Source organism: Sycon ciliatum, chromosome 5 (genome assembly GCF_964019385.1).
Source record: "Sycon ciliatum chromosome 5, ocSycCili1.1, whole genome shotgun sequence".
Taxonomy (NCBI): Eukaryota; Metazoa; Porifera; class Calcarea; order Leucosolenida; family Sycettidae; genus Sycon; species Sycon ciliatum.
The window spans coordinates 29,321,821-29,345,660 of record NC_088647.1 but is presented as its reverse complement, the minus strand read 5'-3'; the positions used below and the strand labels follow the sequence as shown (position 1 = coordinate 29,345,660).

Genomic DNA, 23,840 nt, shown 5'->3' with positions numbered 1-23,840 from the left:
GCAGGGCAACCCGCTGTTTCCGGACCGAGTCTGCCGATGCCACAGCGGAGACCGACGCCACTTCAGCAGCCGAGTTGGAGAGACACTTATGCGAAGCTAGCCCGCCAGCACTCAAGAAACATCTCCCGCACGCATTACATAGTCGGCTGCCGGACTGCTCAGATATGGGCTTCCTCCTCTGGGCCAGGCACTTGTGGCACACACACACACAAACACATACACACACCACATACACACACATACACACACACACACACACACACACACACACACACACCCACACACATACACAGACCACATACACACACACTTACATACACACACACACACACACACACACATACACACACACACCACATACACACACACACACACACACACACACACACACACACACACACACACACACACACACACACACATACACACACACACATAAAAAGCGCTCCTATTGCATTGATTGAGGCACTCGTGGCACACACACACACACATACACACACCACATACACACACATACACACACACACACAAACACACACACACACACACACACACATAAAGCACTCCTATTGCATTGATTCACAGCCAGAAGGGTCAGGTAGGTCAGGCAATGCATGATGATCTGGATCCAGAGGCAGGAAAGATAAATTGAGGGCGAAATCTCCGCAACTCTTGAACCACCGGTTACAAGGAGTATAGTGCTTTTTCAAGGACACCACGCCGTGCCCGTAGGTGGCACTCACCCCGAGATTGTGGTGAACAGGTCGCGCATTGAAAAGTATACGAAATGTGACAGGGTTGTCTCAACCAGAGCTTGGAGCGATTTTGAAGCTTGTTCATTTTCGCCCAAGTCATGAAAGGGCTTCCTGGAAGCTGCCCTGAGTCAACACGAGTGTCGGAAATGAAGTTGAGCGCCATCCTATTGCTTCTTTCACCTCCACGCCATCATTCTCGTACAAACTGAATGTGACCTGGGCTTCGCCTGTTCACCAGCGATTCAAAAATTTTCTCGCATATGATCCCGAAAAGTGACCGTTGGTCCGTCCTTGAAGAAGCCCTATGCTTGCAGTCACCCCTTTGGTGTGAGATTAGTTTCCCTCGCTCAGCTATGTATCTGTGCCTAATGAGATCACCATATGCTTCATCTTCTGTTACATGATTGAAAACAGTCCCACAACTTGATGCTGAACAGTGATATAGGCTAGTTCTATCTTTATGTATACCACAGTACACTGTTAGTGGGTAGGAGAGGGATTTTACACAATACAACTGTACATGTACAGTGTGTACTGTCTGGTTACGTTTCTGACCTGAATCCGATGATTGTAGTTATCTGCCACAGCAGAGCACGGGCCCAGTACACTGGGGTTCACTAGGACAACACCAATTGGCTCATGGAACTCGCCAATTTCTATTCCACGTATTCCTATAGTGCTGAACTCTGAGAAGTTTTGGTCAGTGATCTGCACAGGAGGGCATGGAGGCAGACAGCAGAGATAAAAGATGATTTAGAAATAGACAATAACTTGGTCAAATGCTTATGACCAGTATCCTCATTTCACGATCACGGTGGCTAGAAGTGGGTGTGCGAAGCAAGACTTGAATTGGGATTACCAACATAAACACTATAACTACAATAGATGATAGTGTGTGTGTGTGTGTGTGTGTGTGTGTGTGTGTGTGTGTGTGTGTGTGTGTGTGTGTTCCGCGGATGTTGTTGTTTGGCACATTGCTGCCGCCATGCCCAGCGTGTGGCCCGCGGAAACGATGGCGAGATGCAATTAGGGTCGACCTGCGACGAATAAACATCGCCGACAAGTCATGGTTTGACACAGCGCAGGAACGATCTGAGTGACAGCAAGCAAGCTTTGCTCGGCAGTAAGATATTGCCCGCCACAAGTGCATCATGGAACGGCGTAAACCAGTCCAGCAGCAAGCCAACAGCCGCCAGTGCTCCCAGTGTCACCGATAGTTTCGGAGTGCGGATGGCATTGCAGAACATCGCTGTACCCAGTCCTGTTCAGACCCGAATGTTGCCAATGCCACAAGCTCTTCACCTGTACGCCTATGTATTCGGAAACCGTGCTGTCCCGCTCACTGTTCCATTTGTGAACGTTGCTGTAAGTCGATCCAGGGCTTTGCTATCCACAACTGCAACCGATCCACCAGGCGTCCAACTGCTGATGAAAGGGACAAGTTCCAATTGCAATGTCAGAATTGCAAGAGGCGTTTCAAGAGGCGAAATGACTTATCCCGTCACCAACGCTCATGTCTCCTCTCGTCTCCGTCTCGCTCAACGAGAAACACGTGACCTGCATGGCAGTGTATACCAGGACCAGGACTAGGATGTGTGTGTGTGTGTGTTGATGTGTGTGTGTTGATGTGTGTGTGTGTGTGTGTGTGCATGTGTGTGTGTGTGTGTGTAAGTGCGCGTGAGAGTTCGCCATGTACATGTATGTGTGAGCAGGGGTGGATCGAGCAGGGGTGGAATGGGCAGGGTAGACAGAGCAGGGGTAGACAGAACCTAGATGTTTTTGCCTCTGTGCAGGTTGTAGGATGTGGAGTGTTCAAGTACAACAGTAGCGAAACACCAACACCATACCTGTAGTCGGTGGTTACCAGTATCAGCAATGATCACTCGTTCATCATCTGTTACATGCACAGCGTCTGGGCCATAGAACTCTCCACAGTTTCTTCCCTCGACGCCAACCGTCTGCTTGCACTGCCATCAACCCCATGTATCTAAGTGCATTAACAAAAAGGAATACAATAACAAATTCAAGCACACACATGCGCACAGACATAGCCCTGATCTAAACATATACATTAGAATGTAATTCTATGGTGAGAATCTAGCCACAAACTCGCCCAGTAAATATCAGGCAAACCTCCACTCCCCGATTCGCTGATGGCCGACCCATTCACATCACAACCATAGCGAGGACGATTCATTATTTAAGTTTTAACCATAGCGAAGACAATCCCATTGAGATGTTGATATTCAGACCCAGCAGACAGCGGTTCACTCCAACACAGCAACAGAGCTCATCAGTGGAGTGTGTAGATAATGAGTGATTCAGGTACATGAGTGATGTTGTATAGGGAAAAAAGCTATCACTCGGAATTTCACACTTTCTCTCTAGTGTGGCATGCCCTAGGAAAACAAATGTGCAAGGTGATAACAGATACTTCGAAGTAGTGTTAAAAGAGGACATGCTTGTGTGCATTGCTTGCACCTGCATGATGTCATATCCAGCATGCGCATACATGAGTAGCTATTGGCTACTAGCAGAACCTCTTACTGTCTGATGATTGATTTCTTGCACCAATTCTACCACTGCTGTCACGGACGCAGGCTTCGGAATTTGAATCTCGATTACTGAGATATCACTTTACTACTTCCCCCTTTTCACATCAGCTCTATGCGATGTTATTTGATTTTCCCAGCTCCGTTTTTGAGGCGCATGTGCCGTCCGTTATCGGGTATTTTTGACTGTTACTGAGAGAGGAAGAGAGATAGATAGATAGATAGATAGATAGAGAAAGAGAGAGAGAGAGAGAGAGAGAGAGAGAGAGAGAGAGAGAGAGAGAGAGAGAGAGAGAGAGAGAGAGAGAGAGAGAGAGAGAGAGAGAGAGAGAGAGAGAGAGAGAGAGAGAGAGAGAGAGAGAGAGAGAGGGAGGGAGAGAGAGAGAGAGGGAGAGAGAGAGAGAGAGAGGAGAGAGAGAGAGAGAGAGAGAGAGAGAGAGAGAGAGAGAGAGAGAGGAGAGAGAGAGAGAGAGGGAGAGAGAGAGAGAGAGGAGAGAGAGAGAGAGAGAGAGAGAGAGAGAGAGAGAGAGAGAGAGAGAGAGAGAGAGAGAGAGAGAGAGAGAGAGAGAGAGAGAGAGAGAGAGAGAGAGAGAGAGAGAGAGAGAGAGAGAGAGAGAGAGAGAAGAGAGAGAGAGAGAGAGAGAGAGAGAGAGAGAGAGAGAGAGAGAGAGAGAGAGAGAGAGAGAGAGAGAGAGAGAGAGAGAGAGAGAGAGAGAGAGAGAGACAGAGACAGAGACAGAGAGAGAGATGATTTTGAGCTCGTGTAGAAGCAATGTAGCCTTGTTAATGCAAGAGTGAAGCCAGCGTGCAGACGTGCATATACATGTACTTGGAAAAGTAGTGCGATGTATCAATCCGTTGTGAAGTTTGCCACCTCTGACCTGCTGCAAGCCATATGTGTGCATTGCCGGTGTCAACTGCCAGCTGCACTGTTATGCATGATGGGTGCGAGACCCACATTGGTACATTACACAAATGTATGCCTAACCATATCTTTATAGGAAATTCTAACAATGGTGGCACACTAGTACTGTCTTTGTGATCGATAACGATCTCAAATATAGGCTGAGCATTACACTCTGGATGAATCTTAAATTGCCAAAACATTGCTAAAAAAAGGAGATGCACATTATACTCCGCCAAATACCTTTATTCTGTGGTTGCAGCTGTCACAGATGATCAGGTCACCAGCTTTGTTGGTTGCTAGTCCCCAAGGGCCGTCAAACTGATCTCTCCCGCCGCCCTCACTACCGAATGAGTACCTTGCTTTGTGGATCTGTGTGTAATCACGCTGCAATACAGGAGAGCAGTGGGAACAACAGCAATCGACACCAGGACCATAGAGGTTGAAAGTAGTGATGCCATTGGCCCAAACCTGGCTGGGTGGTCGAAACCGTTGGTTGCCGGACCCTGTACCACACGGAATCCTGTATTCATACTTGGCAACCCAGCCAAATCAAATCCCTTAGTCACACAACCAGTTTCCCTTAATTTTCTCTCATTTCTCTTATTTAGCTAGTTTTCGCCAATTTCGTCTATTTTCTCTTTTTCGGGCAATTTTGTCTATTTTCTCTTTTTCGGGCAATTTTTGAGTATTTTGCGAATTGTGCGCAATATTTTGGAAATTTTGTTCTTTCTTTTTATTCATTTCTAACCCATTGCTCATTGGACCAAAGCTTGGATTTCTTCATTGTCAGATCGCCCCTACGTAAGGGATTCTGTGAAAAGCAGGGCCGCATGTGCCCTTGTCACACCACAAAACAGCGTTTTTGTGAACAATCATGGTTCAGTGCCAATTCTAGTAGTTTTTCGATCAAAGTCAGAAATCCCCGGTATGCCGGTAGTTACCGGGTTACCCTAGTTACACACACACACACACACACACACACACACACCAGCACCACACACAAACACACACACACACACACACACACACCTTTGACCTTTGACCTTTGACGCCCATCGCCGGAGGCGATGATAGCAATGCTACGGCAGAAGCCATAGCAACTTGTGCTGGGATTACACCATTCAACAGCTTGCAAGGCTGAAGAATTGACCGTCACTATTCAGCCTGGTCTACACCATACAGCTATTTGGAGTGACATTTTCTGGCCAGTGAATCCCTATTTTTGGTCTTTTCATTTTTTTTTCCCGCACACACATCACACCACATACTCCGGCATGCACTGGCTGTTGGTAACCACCCAGGAGAATGAAAGAAAAGTCAGGAAGAGTCTGAGAAAGAGAAGAAAGACGTGTGTGACCATAATCGTCGGGAATCGAACCCGCAATCTATCGATTGGAAATCGCTGCACATACCACTGCACCATATGGGACACACACACACACACACACACACACCTAGTCTTACCTGCTTTGTTGGAGATTCAGCTATTTCTGCTGCTGCTGCTGCTGATGATGATGATGATGGTGACATCGTGTTTCTGGGCAAAGTAGTCTGATCTGAGGCTGAACCTTGTCTGGGCACTCTAGCTGGTGTTTCAGCTGAGGAAGCGCTGGATGACATCATCGGTGGTGTTGCAGAAGATGTAAATGTACTGCCTGGTGATGGAGTGGACTGGGGAATAGAATCACGGCGATGTCAGGTAGTCGGCATCGGTGGTTGCTAAAGTATTCCAAATCGACAAAAAGCGCAATGTATGGTCCTTCAATAGCAGGTGTGTACATGTATATGACAGCCTCATTGGGCATCTGCCCTTGTTTTTCCGATGCCGTTTTATGCTCCTTCTAAAAAGGCAATTACGCCTTCAATTATTATTTATTATTATATGTGTATAACAGTCTCATTGGGCATCGGCCCTTCTTTTTCGGATGCAATTGTATGCTCCTTCTCAAAAAGGACCTGATTATGCCAAAAATTATGCCCGAATAATCCGCTTACCCCTAGCAAGTGCAGCGCTGTGCCGCGAGTCCGCAGCCTTTTCGTTGAAGCATCAACTGATGATGTAATCAAATAACGTCTATTCACACAGGGGGTGATGAGAATAGCCACGGCCGTACTAGCAAGAGTACAGAACCAAGAGTGTGAAACTCCTATCTTGAGCTGCGATGGGTTCACCCACGGCGGAATTTTTTTATTGCCTCATCCTTTGGCAGAAGTATGATGAAGTGGGTATTCTTTCCGGCGCTTGTTTTGTAAATACGGTGAGAGTTCGTCAGGTTCAAGACACGTCGATCTTTCGTCCGTTGTTCTGCTTCGACTACCGTAGCTGTAATGTACACATTATTTGCACTTTGATCTCTGGCTACGCATGATGGCATCAGTGAGCTAAACTGCCGCCAAAGACCATGAAAGACTGATGTCATAAAAAAATTCCGCCGTGGGCTGGGGAATCGTAGAGTTGCACACTCTTGGTTATGTACTCTTGGTACTAGTAATAAATTATCCAATCATGAATTATACTATTCATGAATGGATTCATGAATGGATTCACGTTCATGGGTTCAACAAATTAATTGATTTGTGGGCAAAATCGAACGCACTCACGTGAGTCTGTATGTAGTCTGTAGTCCAGGTCGGATCCGTACTGCGCTCGTTAGCGTGTTCAACTCTCCCAGCACGGCATCAGCCTGTTGTACTCTTGCCTCTCCTAGTCTAGGCCGCTACTCGACTCACTACTCGCACTGACGTCGTTATGTTGTTACTGTATGTATATGTTATCGCATGGTTGCAAGGGCCTTATGGCATATTATTGCCCCGAGAGGTTAGCCCGAGGGCCGTAGGCCCAAGGGCTAACCTCGAGGGGCAATAATATGCCATAAGGCCCGCAGCAACCATGCGATAACAAATTTATCACATGGCCCACAGAGCAGACCATTGGGCTGCTGTTGAAACTAGCCCAAATGCCAACACATTATGACCACAATGTATATTGATGTGCTATCATTATCAAAACAGGAAATATGAAGATATTTCTCCTACACCCTAACAAAAAGTCTTCTACAGGCCATCAGAGAGTATACAGTACTGAAAGACGGAGACAGAAAAAAGTGCCGGCACCGCATCGTCATAGCAATAGACATGGCAACGACAATAAAATACAGCAGAATCATAATTTCAATTGAAAAATTAAGAGTGCTACCACAAAGAGTTTCTTCATGTTTACATGTGTATCAGGAAGTTGTCAAATACAGTACTGCAACAAGTGCAAGTATTTGACGACTCCCTGGTGTGTAATTCTGAGGACAATTTTTCTTCTTTTTTTTCAACTCCAGATAGCTGTATTTTTCATTGCAAAACATTCCTGAATTGTTGTGTTTGTTGTTCAAGCAAAGGTGAGATGAGCCTGGTAAGAGTTTTGCGTGGCACATGAAGACCACACACAGGCATTGACTTTGCGAGGATTTGAAAACGCACGACGCTGAGTTGAATTTGTGTTATTTCAAATAATTGTTTGTGATCACAGTACCACTTCGAGCAGAACTGAATCTTATCCACAAGCTTACCGATGGTCAGGCTGCCAACATGACTGAACAAATGATCCCTGCAAGCACCACACGGCAGACGTCCGAGGCCATGTCCATTGCCGGGATGTCCATCTCCAAAAAGAATTCCATCTTCGTCTCAATGACAATGCTACACTGCGACTCGTAGAGTCGTAGACCCAGGTGCTCGAAGTCCGTACATGGTATCCTAAGTTCGTACGCCCATAATTTCATGTTCTGTTATTGTATTCGACTCAAATATTTTATGGAGGGGACAGTGTGGTATGTTCTCCTCGCGTACCAATTTTCAGGGATCTACGATCAGCAGAAGTCCCATACCACGGGAGTGGGTTTTCGAGTGTCCATACGAAATACAAATTGGGTTACATTTCATGCAAAAATCAACTTTGCCAAGACCGATTTCGAACGGACACAGCGTCAAACAGACCTTCACTCAATCATCAAGAGCCAGCTTAGAGCTGACAATGGCCAGAGGAGAAGAATTTACAGAGAACCACCAATCCTTGCAGAAAGGTTGACACTCCTGGCATCTCCACCACTGTTTTCCCGCGGTTTTCACAGCGCAGCTGCTTCTTCTCTGAGCCGACTAAAAACAGCTTGCATTTCGGCAACAAACTACGCTTTTGCAAGAAATACCGGTGGAGGCACATGCCAAACATATCCCTTCGGTGCTTTCGTCGTAACCGAGGGATTGCAAGTTAGCAATTAGCAGAAATATGTGTGTATTTCGAGTCACCTCTGATCAGTACGGACTTAGAGTACCCTCTGCGACACCAAATTTTGATATGAAAAATGAGCGAACTCCAGAGAAACAGATCGGATCGAAAGATGGCCTGGTTCAATCGAGCCTGGCCTCAAAACAAACTTGGACAAGATACCTTCCATCCACGAGCAGGATTCTGGCAAGTGATCATTGCTAGTGTGAGTTTCAGCTCGGCAAACACACACTGTAAACGTGTACGGACTTCGAGCACCTGGGTCTACAGTCTACCTGGTCTACAGAGTCGTCGTACGAGCGTAGTCACGCGATCACTGAATAAACTATTTTTTTGCGGGCAAATAAACTATTTTTTTGCGGGCAATATCGCATATTATTGCCCGCGGCGCGAAAGGTGCTGATTCGCTGGAGTACGGGCAACAATCACGTGCCATGTGATAAACTACCGGTAGTACAGGTGGTACTAGTACATGTACATTACCCATATAAAAACCGCTCTGTGAGCGGTTCTGAAAAACCTCTACTGGTGCAGCCCCGTCGTAAAAGTAAGAAATTAGAACTGGCGCATTGTCCTCCCAAATGTGAACTGATCCACCTAAATCGCGATTGACGGGACCCGAACGCACCAGTAGCACGAGGTTCCTACCTGTGGATGCAGCTGAGCTGGGGACGCTGGTCCATAGCCAAAGCCAAAGCGGCAAAGGTGGGCTTCGGGGTAGATGAGTGTTGTATGGTAACTTGATCAGCGCCGACGCCGGCTGTGATCCTGTTCCCTCCCGACCTCGTGCTACTGGTGCGTTCGGGTCCCGTCAATCGCGATTTAGGTGGATCAGTTCACATTTGGGAGGACAATGCGCCAGTTCTAATTTCTTACTTTTACGACGGGGCTGCACCAGTAGAGGTTTTTCAGAACCGCTCACAGAGCGGTTTTTATATGGGTAATTTCAGTTCTTTTTCTGTTCCCTCCCCCACCCTAGCCCAGCTCCGAAGATAAACATGGTGAGCACGCGCGCGATGCACTGTATGTAGCCATGCGACTGCAGTAGCACACTGATACATTCCAGCCCTCCCCACCTCGCTACCCCGCACACAGACACCTTGTGACAAACACGCACATGCACATGGCACACACACACACATGGGCGCGCACACACATACATACAAACACACACGACCCAAACAGGAAATTCTTGATTGTATAATGCCATGCAAAGCAGTGGCCACCATACTTCAGGAAGTCAGTTGTGAAACAAAAATAATTCAACTACAATGTGTAGGTAAGCTAGCGGCCAAAGCACAACATTGCAAACCGTGATGATATTTGCCTAAGGATTGCAGTTTGCAGACCACACCATGGAAGCAGTGAATACAGAATTATTGTAATGTCATACAAAGACAAGCAAAGAAGTGGCCACCACACACCAGAAACTTGCAGAAAGTCACATATCCAACAGATAGAGAAGTGAACAGCATCTGGTACAGCCCACACAAAACCAAGCTGACCTGATACTCGTCCGAAGATCGTAAGTGGCAGATCCTTTTCAACGATAGCATGCAGGTGTACGTTACACGCATGGACAAAATCTGACCGTGTCACCGGCATACATTGTCATCACATGCATACCCCACAGGTTACACACATGCACAGTAGAAGCACAATAAAAGCAATGGAAAAATATGAAGGGGTTGCTGAAGCATCTTCACACTTCAATTTCAGACTTCGATGTGGTCGTCACGGGGTGATATACCTGCAAGATACAAGTGATACAGGAAGAAAGCATAAGGTCGTGAGGTAGGCTATGAGACACCACAAATGGGTCACCTACATGTATGTTCAGGGCTGGTGTACACACACACGCAGAATTATCATAATCGAGAATTTCCCAAACTAAAGAAGAGCAATGAAATCCATTTGCATGCACAGGAGCAATTTTGCAGTATGATGCGCAGCTCGGGAATACACCTGTTGGCAATGGATTACATTCCCATTGGAATTCCCATTCACGTGGGATTCACAGAAGCAATTTGGCAGTGTACTGCGCAATGCGACACGACCTGCGATTCTGCGTGCGATGCGAACTCGCACAAAATACCATTCACAGAATCAGGACAAGACGTCAGCGATGCAACAGCGCCTTGCTGACGTGCCTCAAGTCAAAGCTCAATGAGAATGCGTTTGTCGGTTACAACTGGTACAAATGTACAAGCAATTTCTGAAAATGCTCCTGTGAATCCTGCTTTAAGCAGTGCAGGAATGTCCCTCCTCCGCTCCCCCCCCCCCCCCCCTCCACACCCTCAGGGAACTTGACAAGGAAGGGTGGTCTTCGCGGTTCCCAACATCTATTTGCAGTTTCTGGTCTCCACTATGTCTTTTCAATGGGGATTTGTACGTACCATAAAAGCAAGCCTAAAAAATGAACAGCACATTTGCCGTTCCCCCACTGGGGAGGATGCGTTCCACAGCTATCCTGACAAGATATTCCGAGAAGCGGTGCTGAGTGCAATGCATTGTGAAACTGAAAAAGCTGACCAAGCCGCGGCATATAACGTCTAAACTTCAATTGTAGTTCGCCAGCTGACTACTTTCAAACTCCATGTAGGTTGGAGTACAGCTGGCTTAGAAGTTGACAACAACGGCGCACGCACATAAGCAATGGCCACCTTACCTGTACTGTAGCAGTACTTCCGAGTTCCCGTATGGGAGTTCCCTCACTGTGTGTGCAATAGCAGCCTCATCGGACCAGTTCAATGCGACGCGGACAGTCCGACACTGAGGAGGACATTGAAGAAGTGAGAGACAGGAAGAATGGTTGATTTACAATTCAACTAGCAAGGCTGCACACCCACGAAGTTCCACTCACCATTGTGCCGTCCTTCTTGGAATGCAGAAATAACGCTTCCTCTCGAGAACGCAGCCTGTGACAGAGAAAAAGGAAGGAGCATCGCCATCGGCATTGGTCCTCTGCTATCACCGATTGCCGAGTTGCACAGTTCACTCTAACAAGACTGAGGATGTTCAAGAACTCCCCATCCATACCATTATTGGAGTAAGAGGAAAGGTCAGATTGCCTAGTTCCTAGGGCCTAGCATTCCTGGATGCCAGGATGTGCTGCCCCCGCCGCCGCCCCCCCCCCCCCTTCTACTGCCTGGAAAGGGCAACATATGTGACAGCGTTCACCAGTACAGTCGGAGGAGAACATGGGAGAAGGCAAAAAAGGGCAACACACATGAATCCCTTATAAACAAGCAGTGGCAACTCTAGCACCAGCAATGTTGGACTTACATCCCAGCCATTGCCGCCGGATTCAGCGGCTTCTTCTTCTTCGTCTCCCATCTTGGAAGCACTCCTTACCGTAAGTTCAGTCCTGGGATCGGGAGTACAGTCGGAGGAGGACGTCGGAAAAGGCAAAAAGGCAACACACATGATTCCCTTATAAGCAAGCAGTGGCAACTCTGGAACCAGCAATGTTGGACTTACATCCCAGCCATTGCCGCCGGATTCCCACGCTTCCTCTTCGTCGTCTTCCAGTTCCCAGGTTCCATCTCGCAAATACTCCTTCCCGTAAGTAAGTGCAGTCCTGGCCTGGGTGGATGCGCAGTACATTGACGATGGCGGAGATGGAGCAGGTCAGAGAGCCCTATAGGGGTCCCGAGAGCAGATTGTGGCCAAATTCGGGACGATGCCGGACGCCAGTCAGTATGAAGTAGCGAATTGCGGACCGCCACGTAGATTGGGGTCGCGGGGTCATAATCCACGGGCACTACTCGTACGTTGCTCCAAAAAAGGGCACTGCACTGTTCCACAGTTGCTGTTAGCGGAAAAGGCAAAAAGGCAACACACATGATTCCCTTATAAGCAAGCAGTGGCAACTCTGGAACCAGCAATGTTGGACTTACATCCCAGCCATTGCCGCCGGATTCCCACGCTTCCTCTTCGTCGTCTTCCAGTTCCCAGGTTCCATCTCGCAAATACTCCTTCCCGTAAGTAAGTGCAGTCCTGGCCTGGGTGGATGCGCAGTACATTGACGATGGCGGAGATGGAGCAGGTCAGAGAGCCCTATAGGGGTCCCGAGAGCAGATTGTGGCCAAATTCGGGACGATGCCGGACGCCAGTCAGTATGAAGTAGCGAATTGCGGACCGCCACGTAGATTGGGGTCGCGGGGTCATAATCCACGGGCACTACTCGTACGTTGCTCCAAAAAAGGGCACTGCACTGTTCCACAGTTGCTGTTAGCGGTCGCCAAAGGCACTTGGTAGGCCGGTAATTGGGTCACGTGTCAACAAAGTGTCAACAACGTGTCAACAACGTGTCGACCACGTGTCTTTAGCGGTACACTAATTTTGGTGTCCCCAAACTGAAAACATCGAGCACCAGTATGGAAAGGCTTTAGACAGAAAGCCTTTCCAATGTAGTACGGAACATTTTGTGTTTATGCTCGTCGTTGTTCGAATAACCAATCTGAGCGCCGCAGGAACCTTGCCCTTGGCGCGCCCTACGCTTCTTCGTCACCATGGTCACGCATGGGTAGACCATGCATGGTAGACTCCCGATCCCAGGATCTCTCAAGTCTCATGTATAGGGCTTGAAAGTGATGACGTCAAAAACGGCCAGGGAGTACTAAGTTGACATCAGATTTCTATTTTGGATCCACTAAGGTGTGACTTTGCTATTGCCTCAGTATGTGGGTGCATAGCAACCCACTCATGTCGTATGCCGGGGTGACTTTTACTTCGCCACCAGTTGTAACCCCGCCCCCAGTAGCCAAATCAGTCAGTTTCACTGGTTACATCACCTTGCTGAGAGTAAGACGGCTTGAAATGTGCTTGGATCCATACAAAAACTGGATCCAAGTGGATCCAATTTTTGAATTTTTGAAATTGTTGCTATGCTGTGACGTAGCACTTTCAAGCCCTTATTTACCCTTATGAAAGTGCTACGTCACAGCATAGCAACAATTTCAAAAATTCAAAAACTGGATCCACTCGGATCCAGTTTTTGTATGGATCCAAGCACATTTCAAGCGGTCTTACCCACAGCATGGTGATGTAGCCAGTGAAACTGACCGATTTGGCTACTGGGGGCGGGGTTACAACTGGTGGCGAAATAAAAGTCACACCTGCATGCGACATGAGTGGGTTGCTATGCACCCACATACTTTGGCAATTGCAAAGTCACACCTTAGTGGATCCAAAAGTAGAAATCTGATGTCAACTTACTACTCCCTGGCCGTTTTGACGTCATCACTTTCAAGCCCTATTGTTCGGTGGGAACATAATGTTGACTTCAAAAATAATTGAAACATTATTAATTTTTTTAAATATTAATTTTGCGTTTGAAAATAATTGGCGGACTACATACTACATAGTCATTGTACTCGATCGTAGATGTACGAGTACCTAGACAGCAAGAGGCAAGACTACTACATGACTTTGTAGTACTACTACTAGTTCATTCAGTAACACTCACTGGAGCAGTGCATAGCCTGGTGTTGGCCATTAGGTATTTCTGGTATTTGCAGATTACTTGTATGGAGTCGACCCTGATAGTTACATAGAGGAGAGTCGTTTTTTGCTAATCGGTTGACGTTCGTTAGCTAGCGGTGTTTTGATCTTACTCGTACAAACTACCCCAGCGTAGCGTGCACTGTGACCACGGTAAGAGCATGAACAAAACTGGTACATGTAGACATGTAGTGGAGGAGCAGACAATAGACCGATCCCCTTATTATACTGGGTTCGAGCACGGGGGCAACCTCACTCGCGATCGAGCTAGTTTTTGAACGTGACAGCATCTTTGACAGTGTGTTTCAGGTTTGTTTTGGAATGTCTTCTGCTTAGTTCAAGTAGTTTGCGATGGCTTCGAGCGGTGCTGAACCTCCTGCTGGTAGGAGCAGAGTCTCCGAGAGAGACATGGACTGTGATGCAGCTGTAGGATTTTTTCAAGGCGCGGGAGGGAACGATCTCGGGCCACAAACAGGAGTTACTCCAGAGGTGAGTTTTGTTGTTGTTGAAATATTCGAATCGTGAATCGTGTTTTGAGATGTATTTTGTGCCTAGGCTTTAGCAGACCGTATTTCTTTCTCCTTGAGATCGGTGCTGAAGACAATAGTAACCTTTTTCTGGTCTGCCTTTTCCTCTCCAGAGCCATCTTCTATGAAGGTAACCGTGGTGCTGCCAAGTCGCGATCGCGATCAGCAGCCCTGAAGTGGAAAAATCGATTTTCCAACGATCTGGTTGGACATCAGCCACTAAAGTACTTCTGATTTGCCTGTAGTGACAACAGCAGCCATCCTTGGACACCTTGCAAAGACAGGAAAAGCCACTGGTGGAAGCGACTGCTATGAGGTGACGATAGCAGTGCAGTGGTGATCGCTGTTTTGTCAAGTCGAAGGGCTAGCCAACCCAGAGGAAGCAAAAAAAACGATGAGCAGTGCGTGGTATTTGTTGAGCGTGAAGAGCTAGAGGAGGACAGTGCAAACACATGGACGGAGTGGATGGTGTTTGAAGAACAGTGTGCTGTGTGCCGGCTGGTGGTGATGGTTGTCTTTGTCAGCATGTATTCGTGCTGCTTCTTGTGCTGGAACCCTTCTCGCCCAGGAAGGCAGATTGCGTGCTCCCTGGCCCTCAGTCGGCAATGGGGCATTTGTTCCAGGAACATTACCCCAGAGCCAGTGATGAGTCGTACCTTTGAAAAGTTTGAAGCTTGCTGTTAATCGCAAGCGTAGCGCAGTGGATTGCTCCCTCTTCGAAGCACGAGGGCCAAAGCTTGCCCCTGTCTGCAGCAAAGTGTGTGTGCGGTTCTTTCGAACCTATGAATATACCCCCCTCTATCTCTTAGGAAGACTGCTTGTTCAGAGTGAACTATTTTCTAGTGTATTTAATGTGAGACGGGCTGTTTACGCCCAAGATGAAGATACAGTTTTTTTCCGTTTCTATACCTTCCTAATAAAATACATCGTGACAGAGCTTTCGGTCATACTCCGCTGTACTACATCCTCAACCCGCCACCACCATGCGCTCTTGGCCGAACTAATGCACGAAGCATAAACACACCAGCATAGCAAGGACACTTCCGTTGACAGATATTATTTACGCCTCTAGACAGCTGTTTCGTTTCTTCAAGCTCATCGTTAGAGGAGGATAGTAGCAGGATACTAATGATGAAATAATATAAGATGATACTAGTAGACGGTTTATGGTCCGATATTGATGATTGGAGATCTAAGAAAGCAATGACAGTGATTGCGAAATGGATTATTATCATGATTATATGCCAGTCTGGTAATGCGTTGTACTAGTGAACAGTATTGAAATCATCACTGCATTCGATGCAAATATTGGTATACCTTTGGTTTCAGTATTGGAAAAAAAGAACCTGGTTGATTTGGTTGCATCTGCGACTGGCTACCGGGTGTTGTGACCGGCAATGTTACCATGGGAGAAAATAAGAGCGCAAGGATCTGTTGGGTCTTGTTGTGCTGTGCCGGTGCCAGAACCCTAAGTGCATGGAAAAATAGAACTGTTTCATCCCCATTGCAGAATGTCTTGCGGTACATGGCATTGATGACTGAACATCTCGCCAGCTCACCCAGATGGGGATCATGCCCAAACGGAGGAACAAGACATCTTTCCAGCTCAGCTAGCTATATACCGTGAAACGGATGGTTAACTTGTGCCACGCATGCCAGCTTCTGTTCCATTCGGCCCAGGCTTAGACACATCAATGTCAATAGCAGCTGATCCTCCATTACATGCTCATTGGCGATTTACGGCCACCTCCAACTGTATCCGCCGTCCCTCAGCTTCCGTCTTCGCAGATCTGGCGCGGCGCATTACATTTTCTCGGCTAGGCTCAAAGAAGTCCCACAGAGCGGTCCAAACACCTGAAGGCAAACCAGTCAGAAACTGGAGCAGCTCAGAGTCTTTCTTTATGTTATTGTACGTAAGCTGTTTTTCGGCTTTCTTCACCCCAGTCCTCACATCGTCCAACTGCTCCACGAGACTCTGTACACGAGCTCTACTTGCTGCCAACTCCTGATGCAGATGCTGCACTTCCATTACAGGACCAAACTGCACTAAGCCAGGTTCCTTTCCAACTCAAAGTGCCGTTGCCTCTCAGCAAAATACTGGTTTGCGAGCATGGGGAGCTCGTGATGCAGACGTTGCACTTCCATGACCGAACTGCACTAGGTTCAGCAAATACTGTTTTGCGATCATGGGGAGCAGGGCGTCCAGACTCCACTCTCTTGCGAAAAGCAAACCTGGTACCGTAGGACAGCTGTTTGGTTTCCTGGACTCATCCTGTCCTTGTAGAGCTGGGCAAAACGATTTCGATTTCGGGATCGAAATGATCGCTGCAACTCAAATATTCAGAGTGACCCTAAAACTACGTCCTTCCTCACGGGGAATAGCCTGGATCCGCTTGCTCCAGGCCGCTGTGGCTCCACACGAGGAAAGGAGTGAAATGACTTGTTTGCTTCGTCCTCCTGTTCTGACAGTGAGGAACGCAGCAATGTTCTGAGAAGGCATCCTGAAGTCGTAAAAAGGAAGACGTCTAAACAAAAACAAAACAGCTCAAATCAAAAGTCCTTGTGGCATTTTTTGTAGACGGACTTGCACTGCATGTAGATCTCGTGTGCTCTGCTCTTCGCATGCGAGAAGTCACGCACAGTCGCGGTGAGGTTGGTCGCGTGTGTGCAGCAGGATCCCACGCGACTGCGGAGTTGCCCCCTTGCTCGAACCCAGACAATAATAAGGGGATCGGTCTATTGCACAAAATTTAAAATAATGCTGTGATCTAAAATAGAAAGTTCTAGGTACGTACAGAGAGGCAGCTCCCATTTGTATGATGCTTGTCAGTGTTTGTGAAGGTATTGAAACTTGACGTATGAAAAGAATTTATGAGGAAAACGCTGAAATTACAGTACTCGTAGAAAAAGATTTTAACAAAACAATCAAGCCGTGAATAGTATGTAGCATGATATTTGAACTTGTAGCATATAGCACGCACTGGAGCAGTCATAGAGACACCAGTAGTCTTCCTGTGGAAATGACATTGATTTTGGAGTTTGCTGTTCAAACACGCCGCCACGCAAGCAGTTAGTGACACCCAGTTGGTATATTCTATATTGTATGTGTTCGTGTGTGCGTGTGTGTGCTCTCCGTTACGTATCTCTGTGTTTGTTGCTATGGAGTCTAATATCTCTCTCTCTCTCTCTCTATCTCCGTCTCTGTCTCTGCAGAGCAAGCTGTTCAGTGTACTGGACAGTCATATGGAAGAACCATACAAGGTCACTGAGATAGCTCGCCACAGCTAGTCACTATGAACGCTAAAGCCCTCGCTGACCATCTAATCAACTTCTACTCTGGAAAGACAGCAGCACGTCGAATCGCCGATGATGAAGTTGCGGCAAACGTCATGTGCAGGGTGTCCATGGTACAAAGTGGTACTGTGCCGACAAGGCTGAGTGAGGCATCAGGACGGCGCACGGCGTTCGTTGCCGGCCGAGATACTGCCTGCCGCGTTCTGCCATTCAAGTCACCCTATGATGTCCTGCTCGCCCTCGGTTTAACACGCGAGTTCATCACCCTCAAGGTAAAAGATACGGGAAATCAGTACCTGCTTTAAAAAATGGCTAACAGCATCAAATGAGCCTGGAAGTGTTTTCAACTTGTGGGATGCGAGCTACAGTCAGACCTCGCTTAACCGCACACACCCTTTTTCCACGAAATTATCTGGGTAGGCGAGGGAACCGGATAATCGACCACACATACTGTATGTATGTATGACATATGCTGTAAATCGGTAACCAACGATTTTCTTCCGGATGGCGAGGGATCCGGATGAAAGAGGACCAGATAAGCGAGGTCCAGGCTCGTGTAATTTGTATGGGATGTGATCTACCATGCTCCTGTAATGTGTGTAGTATGTGATCTACCATGCTCCTGTAATGTGTGTAGTATGTGATCTACCATGCTCCTGTAATGTGTGTAGTATGTGATCTACCATGCTCCTGTAATGTGTGTAGTATGTGATCTACCATGCTCCTGTAATGTGTTTAGTATGTGATCTACCATGCTCCTGTAATGTGTTTAGTATGTGATCTATCATGCTCCTGTAATGTGTGTAGTATGTGATCTACCATGCTCCTGTAATGTGTGTAGTATGTGATCTACCATGCTGCTGTAATGTGTGTAGTATGTGCAACTGTACACCACTGTAGTGTATGGTGTTAACATAGAGTACAGTCAACTTCGCCAATAACGACATTCGGCGGGGCATCAGAAAAGTGTCCTTATTCGCGAAGTGTCCTTATAACCGAAGTCCCATTTGAATGTATGTGAACCCATATTTTGTATAGTATGATATGCATATCAAAATGAAGCTCTTTTCTTGCTCTATGTCAATGTGTACTTTATTTTCATATTGCAGTTGAAAGGAACTAAAAATTCAATATGAAAGGGAAATCAATTGAAAAATATGCCTTTTTGAGCCATCTACAGGGCCAGGGACATGTACATGTATGATGATCACTGTACAATCATGTACAACTACATGTACATTGTATACATATAGGTGTGCTGGTAAATCCAACAATTTTGAAGCCAACATAAAAAAGGAAGAAAAAGCCCCCCGCCCCCCCCCCCCCCCCTTAGCTGCATTTTCTTGCATGTGTGCAATAATATCAAGAGTACATAACCCCCCCCCCCCCCAGAGTGTGCAACGCCGATCCAGCTCTGTGTAGGGTCTTGGTCGAGCGGAATCGGATCTTCTGATGTCATGCGTACACTTCACACCAGCGCAAGGCTGGTCTCGAGGCAGGGCACCATTGTTTTTGATCCAAGAGTACCCGCGACTCCCCGGGTTCCCCTCAGATGTGTACGGTAGTATGACGCAAAGATCCGATTCCGCTCGACCAAGACCCTATGCAGAACTGGATCAGGCGTTGCACACTCTGGGGGGTTATCAGTCCTGGTGATGTCCTAGATAGGACATCACGGAACCCAGCATGCCCCAGCATACATACTATGCTGTTCCCATAGTAATCGTGACACGTGACTCAAAACTTTGTGTCGCGTCCGAGGAAGATGAATATGTCGCACTCAAAACAAACGCAACGAAGGCCTTTCGTCTCAAAAGTAATTAGTTGTCGTTCTCCTGATGGCTTGCCTCAAGCGAGTCGAGATTCGTATCTTGCCTCTTGCCTTCACGAATTTTATTTTCCTCGTTGTGGAGTTCGCCTGGACAAAGGAACTGGCAAGCGAATCGTTTTGGTTGCATTGAAAATTGCAAGTGCACAAGAGGATTGGCGAAGCAATTTGTGTTCGCACTTTCAGCAGAGCAGTAGCTGCTGCTGCGATAAAGTTTTTGCTTTCGCCATTGGTTTCAGGCAGCAGAAGGATCTGGCTGAAAGCGATGGCGATACGTCCATGACCACCACGTCCTGGGTTGATATCCAAGAAAGACCGTCCAAGGTCCAGTTTTAGCCAAGAGCTGTCGTATCCAAGAAATCAAAAACGCCAACAGCAAGCTTTGGCCAAACAATATCTTCCAGGCAGTAATTTACGGGCCTAGCGCCTGCTGCCTCGTCTTCCTCCTCTGCATGACCAGGTTTGGGGCGAAATGAACGCACGGGGCGTGAAGAAACATTCCAAAGGCAAAACATTCAAAATTAGAACCAATCGTTTCCAAAGAAGCGCCGTGTGGCTACGAGAAACCCCACATGAAATCCCCAAACGAAAACGGCCATTCGGTCGGGTATTCGATGGCGAATCGAATATACACTACCTCAATCCCCGCCGATCTCTGATATTCTCCGCCTATTCCCTCAAACTTGACCAATTCGGAAAGAAATCCATCGCCATTACGATCGTTCATCCTCCACATACATTCAGAAATGCTCACGCAGCACTTCTTTTCATCGCGTGTGCGCGACCGACGCTTCCATGACAACTCTGGGACAGGTAACCAATCAGACTCATTCAGAGTGCGATGTCCTAGATAGGACATCTCCCCAACTGGTTATGTACTCTTGATAATATCCATCACCAGTGCACCATAGGTTCTGGACTTCTGCATGACAGGTATTGTACTTGACTGACAGGTACTTGAAATAGCTGTCAAAAGCCCAGAAAGTCGTTATTCAAGCAGTGAATATGACCACGGGGCACTAAAAGCATGTCGCTATACGCGAATTGTCGTTATTCAGATAGTCGTTATATCCGAAGTTAAATGTATACAGTTAGATGGGACTTTGCTCTGGGCATGGAAATTCGGTCGTTATTCGCGAATTGTCGTTATATCCGCAGTCGTTATTAGCCAAGTGGACTGTATGTTTAGAGTATGTTTAGCTATACTGATCTGCAAGCACGTGTAAAAGCGTATACCGTATTTTCCCGAATATAAGTCGACTTCGATTATAAGTCGACCACCCCAAATCCAGGAGTCAATTTCATGAAAAATGTTTTTATAGCTCCATGACACCCACACATACAAAATGATGAGTTCTCTGCGAGGAGAGATCATATCATGCCAGTAAGACAAAATCTGAACAAAACCAGTGTCAGTCGCAGGACGCAAGTTCACATGGTTCATACGGTAGTGCTTTTTTGTACGGACACTCCAGTCACTTCATTTGTTGTGCCAGATTCCCGTATGTAAGTCGAGTTCCGTTTGTAAGTCGGCCCCCAGCTTTTGGCGAAATTTCTGGCGCACAGAAGGTCGACTTATATTCGGGAAAATACGGTAAACGTCAACTAGGACAAGTGATAGATATTCGCCATAATCTCTACAGTTCCAGTGACATATGACAATAATCCACCTTTCTGTGGCCAGTGGCGTGTACCCAGCCGTCAGCATTACTTGTGATGAACACGGTGTATGTCTGTGATTTGTGTGGTGATGAACAGAGTGGATGTGTGTGATTTGTGTGGTGATGAACACGGTGGATGTCTGTGATTTGTGTGATGATGAACACAGTGGATGTGTGTGATTTGTGTGGTGATGAACACGGTGTATGTCTGTGATTTGTAGCAAAAATCTGGGAACGGTGTATACTCCGGAATACGGTTCGTAACACAGGCCCAACCGAACGTCTTTACATTATGCATATTTACTCACAGCTGTGTGACGGTGCTAAGTCTACATCACCCGATTGTTCTGCATGCAGAATGATGACGATTTGCAGTGCCTGAAAACTTGATGCGTGTGCTTTGCTTCCGGATCTTTTGCTTGTCCCTGTGCAGTGTGAGGTGGACAAGAATGATGCATGGCTGCTGCTCTTCCAGGCCAAGATTGTCAAATGTAATAACAGTCATGATGCTGCTCTTGCCCAGGCTCATCAACAAGACGTGCCCGATGACAAACCCGCAGACGCTCACTTGCCGAAGTGCGTGCCAGCAACGTGGAGAGGTATCGTGGAGCTCTGCTGGCAGTTCTACCCCGGTGCCGTGCCTGACGTGATGCGGCATCTGAGCGAGTTCCGTGCGCGCTCAGTTGCCGATTACGAGAAGGCGCACGGCGTGAATTTTCTCTCAATAAAACGATCGCCCAGCCAGTTAATGGACTATAGCAGATTCATGGCACTTGCAGCTCCTCGCTCGGCCTGGCAAACGCGTCTTTTTCTCTACTGTGAATTACGCCTCTTGGAGCTCTTCACTGGTCAAGGGTTTACGAAGAATGAGCCGGATGCTGTCACAGTGGGAAATGAAGACCATTGGCCGTGTCTCCGAGAATACGTGTGTGAAAATGCCGAGCTGGCCACACAGCTGAGCTCCGGTACGGCATCTCTGGTCAAACTGCAAGTAGTACTGCCGAATGAACTGCAGTAGTAATTATTACAATGCTGATGTTTGTTTGAAAAGGGTTTGCTCCCCACACTGGAGCTCATGCTACTAGTATTTGTTTGTTTGTTTGTTTAGCTTCATTTTCTTTCACCATAGGCACAGGAGAAATGCTTTCTCACTAGGCGTATTGCCACAGTTCTCGCGAAATGATGGAGATGTTTTTTTAATATTCACCTTGAAGTTGATTTTGAAGCAGTGAACTCACTTGATCGTCGTATTATTATTGAAGGAGCCAGGTCAGTTGGTATGATGAGATGGCATCTTTGGGCTAAGTTAATTTATAGTAAAGAAAGGGACCAAGGAAGTACGTTGTATTTCTCGCCGGCCGAGCGCAGCGAGATAGGCGAGAACTGAATTCTCGCGAAATATTTTTTGTTGCAAATATGGCATCTGGTGTGTTCTTTATTGTCGCTTCTTTTCCTGACTTCTTCTGTCAGGTTTGAGTCTTACCAGTGTCCCTGCCCTCCCACACTTCATTTATGTGCATATTGTCATCGCTTTTTTATCACTTTTTGCCGTGATGTGCTTACCATGCCTACATGATGCCTAATCGCCATTGGGGATATCCACCCGGTTTTTATCCCTCACAACTGTGTACGTCGGCGCGAGGGTTTTTTCCCGGCTGGCTCGGTCCAGAAAAATTAATCTGACGGTCCCAAGCGGTTCTGCATCATGGCCTCTTTTTGCTATCCACTGGCATGCCTATTCTATCTGAGACACTCTGTTCTCAGTCCTTGCTTCCATACCTCATTCGCTATCCGGTTCACATCTGGCTGCGGCCAACTACCCTTCACTTTGTGTAGTGTCGTTATTGCTGTCTATGTCTCTGTGTGTGCACGTATATGTGGAGCGAGAAAAGTTATGCTATAATGTTCACTAACACCCCAGTTACTTGACAATCAGCTCATGCGATAACATTGCACAAAGCTGACCTTATAATTATGTAGTTTCTTTGGTGCTTTTCTTTACTATAAATTATTAATCATTGGCTCTCCTTCCAAGTCTATCTTTGGTCTTAGTGCTTTTTTCCTGAGTGAAGCAGGTTAAACAACTCCACCAGAATGGAGCATGTTATGCAGTCGACTCCTGATGTAGCGACCACCCTTTTGGAGGAGAATTAGTTCTTTATATCCGAAGTTTGTTTGTGTTGCAAACCACCAGTTCTCAAGTGCGAAAGGCTTCGCGCTTAAGGCATAGGCCTTATGCACATTGTACAGATGCACGAAATCCCGTATAATCTTGTAGAATCCCGTAGATCCGGTTGGGTGTTGAATGTGCAGAACCCTATTGTGTTTACTGCTATTTTCACTATGAAATGGGCCCTGAATGCATTTCATATGAAAACTTTTTTCTGGCAGAGATCTAGCTAGTCGTTAGTTCAATCCCAAAGTGAAGAAGCTGGAAAAGCGATTGTTTGCCATAAATTATGAGGCTAAATGGGTCAAACGCGCATGTATAGCACACAATGAACACCCAACCGGGCATGTACACACCTACGGCCC

General features: G+C 47.0%; 2 protein-coding genes and 2 long non-coding RNA genes across 5 annotated transcripts in view; 1 reads left to right on the top strand and 3 right to left on the bottom strand.

The window, feature by feature from the left end:
- Positions 1–23,840, bottom strand: part of LOC135816970 (cyclin-dependent kinase-like 2) — a 198,421-nt gene that overhangs the window by 38,342 nt on the left and 136,239 nt on the right. The gene's annotated exons all lie outside the window — the stretch shown is intronic.
- LOC135818273 (uncharacterized) lies at positions 4,470–6,906 on the bottom strand. The gene is made up of 3 exons (XR_010553656.1): positions 6,816–6,906; positions 5,679–5,933; positions 4,470–4,598 (listed from the first exon to the last, which is right to left on the bottom strand). It is a non-coding gene; the product is annotated as an uncharacterized LOC135818273 (long non-coding RNA).
- LOC135818263 (uncharacterized) lies at positions 10,030–12,898 on the bottom strand. Of its 2 annotated transcripts, XR_010553650.1 has the most exons (5): positions 11,971–12,898; positions 11,776–11,857; positions 11,354–11,408; positions 11,159–11,262; positions 10,030–10,240 (listed from the first exon to the last, which is right to left on the bottom strand). It is a non-coding gene; the product is annotated as an uncharacterized LOC135818263 (long non-coding RNA). The 2 variants fall into 2 exon arrangements; XR_010553649.1 differs by lacking the exon at positions 11,971–12,898 and having other exon boundaries at positions 11,776–11,938.
- On the top strand, positions 17,312–23,131 carry LOC135818262 (uncharacterized). Its single transcript, XM_065331620.1, has 2 exons — positions 17,312–18,088; positions 21,739–23,131. The coding sequence occupies exons 1-2, from the start codon at positions 17,816–17,818 to the stop codon at positions 22,321–22,323; spliced, it is 858 nt and encodes a 285-aa protein (XP_065187692.1). The 5' UTR covers positions 17,312–17,815; the 3' UTR covers positions 22,324–23,131.

Excerpts from the sequence above, each read along its gene's own strand:
- LOC135818262 (XM_065331620.1), top strand. The coding sequence starts at position 17,816 with ATGAACGCTAAAGCCCTCGCTGACCATCTAATCAACTTCTACTCTGGA. Across the intron at positions 18,089-21,738 it reads GCGAGTTCATCACCCTCAAG|TGTGAGGTGGACAAGAATGA; the intron begins GTAAAAGATACG and ends GTCCCTGTGCAG.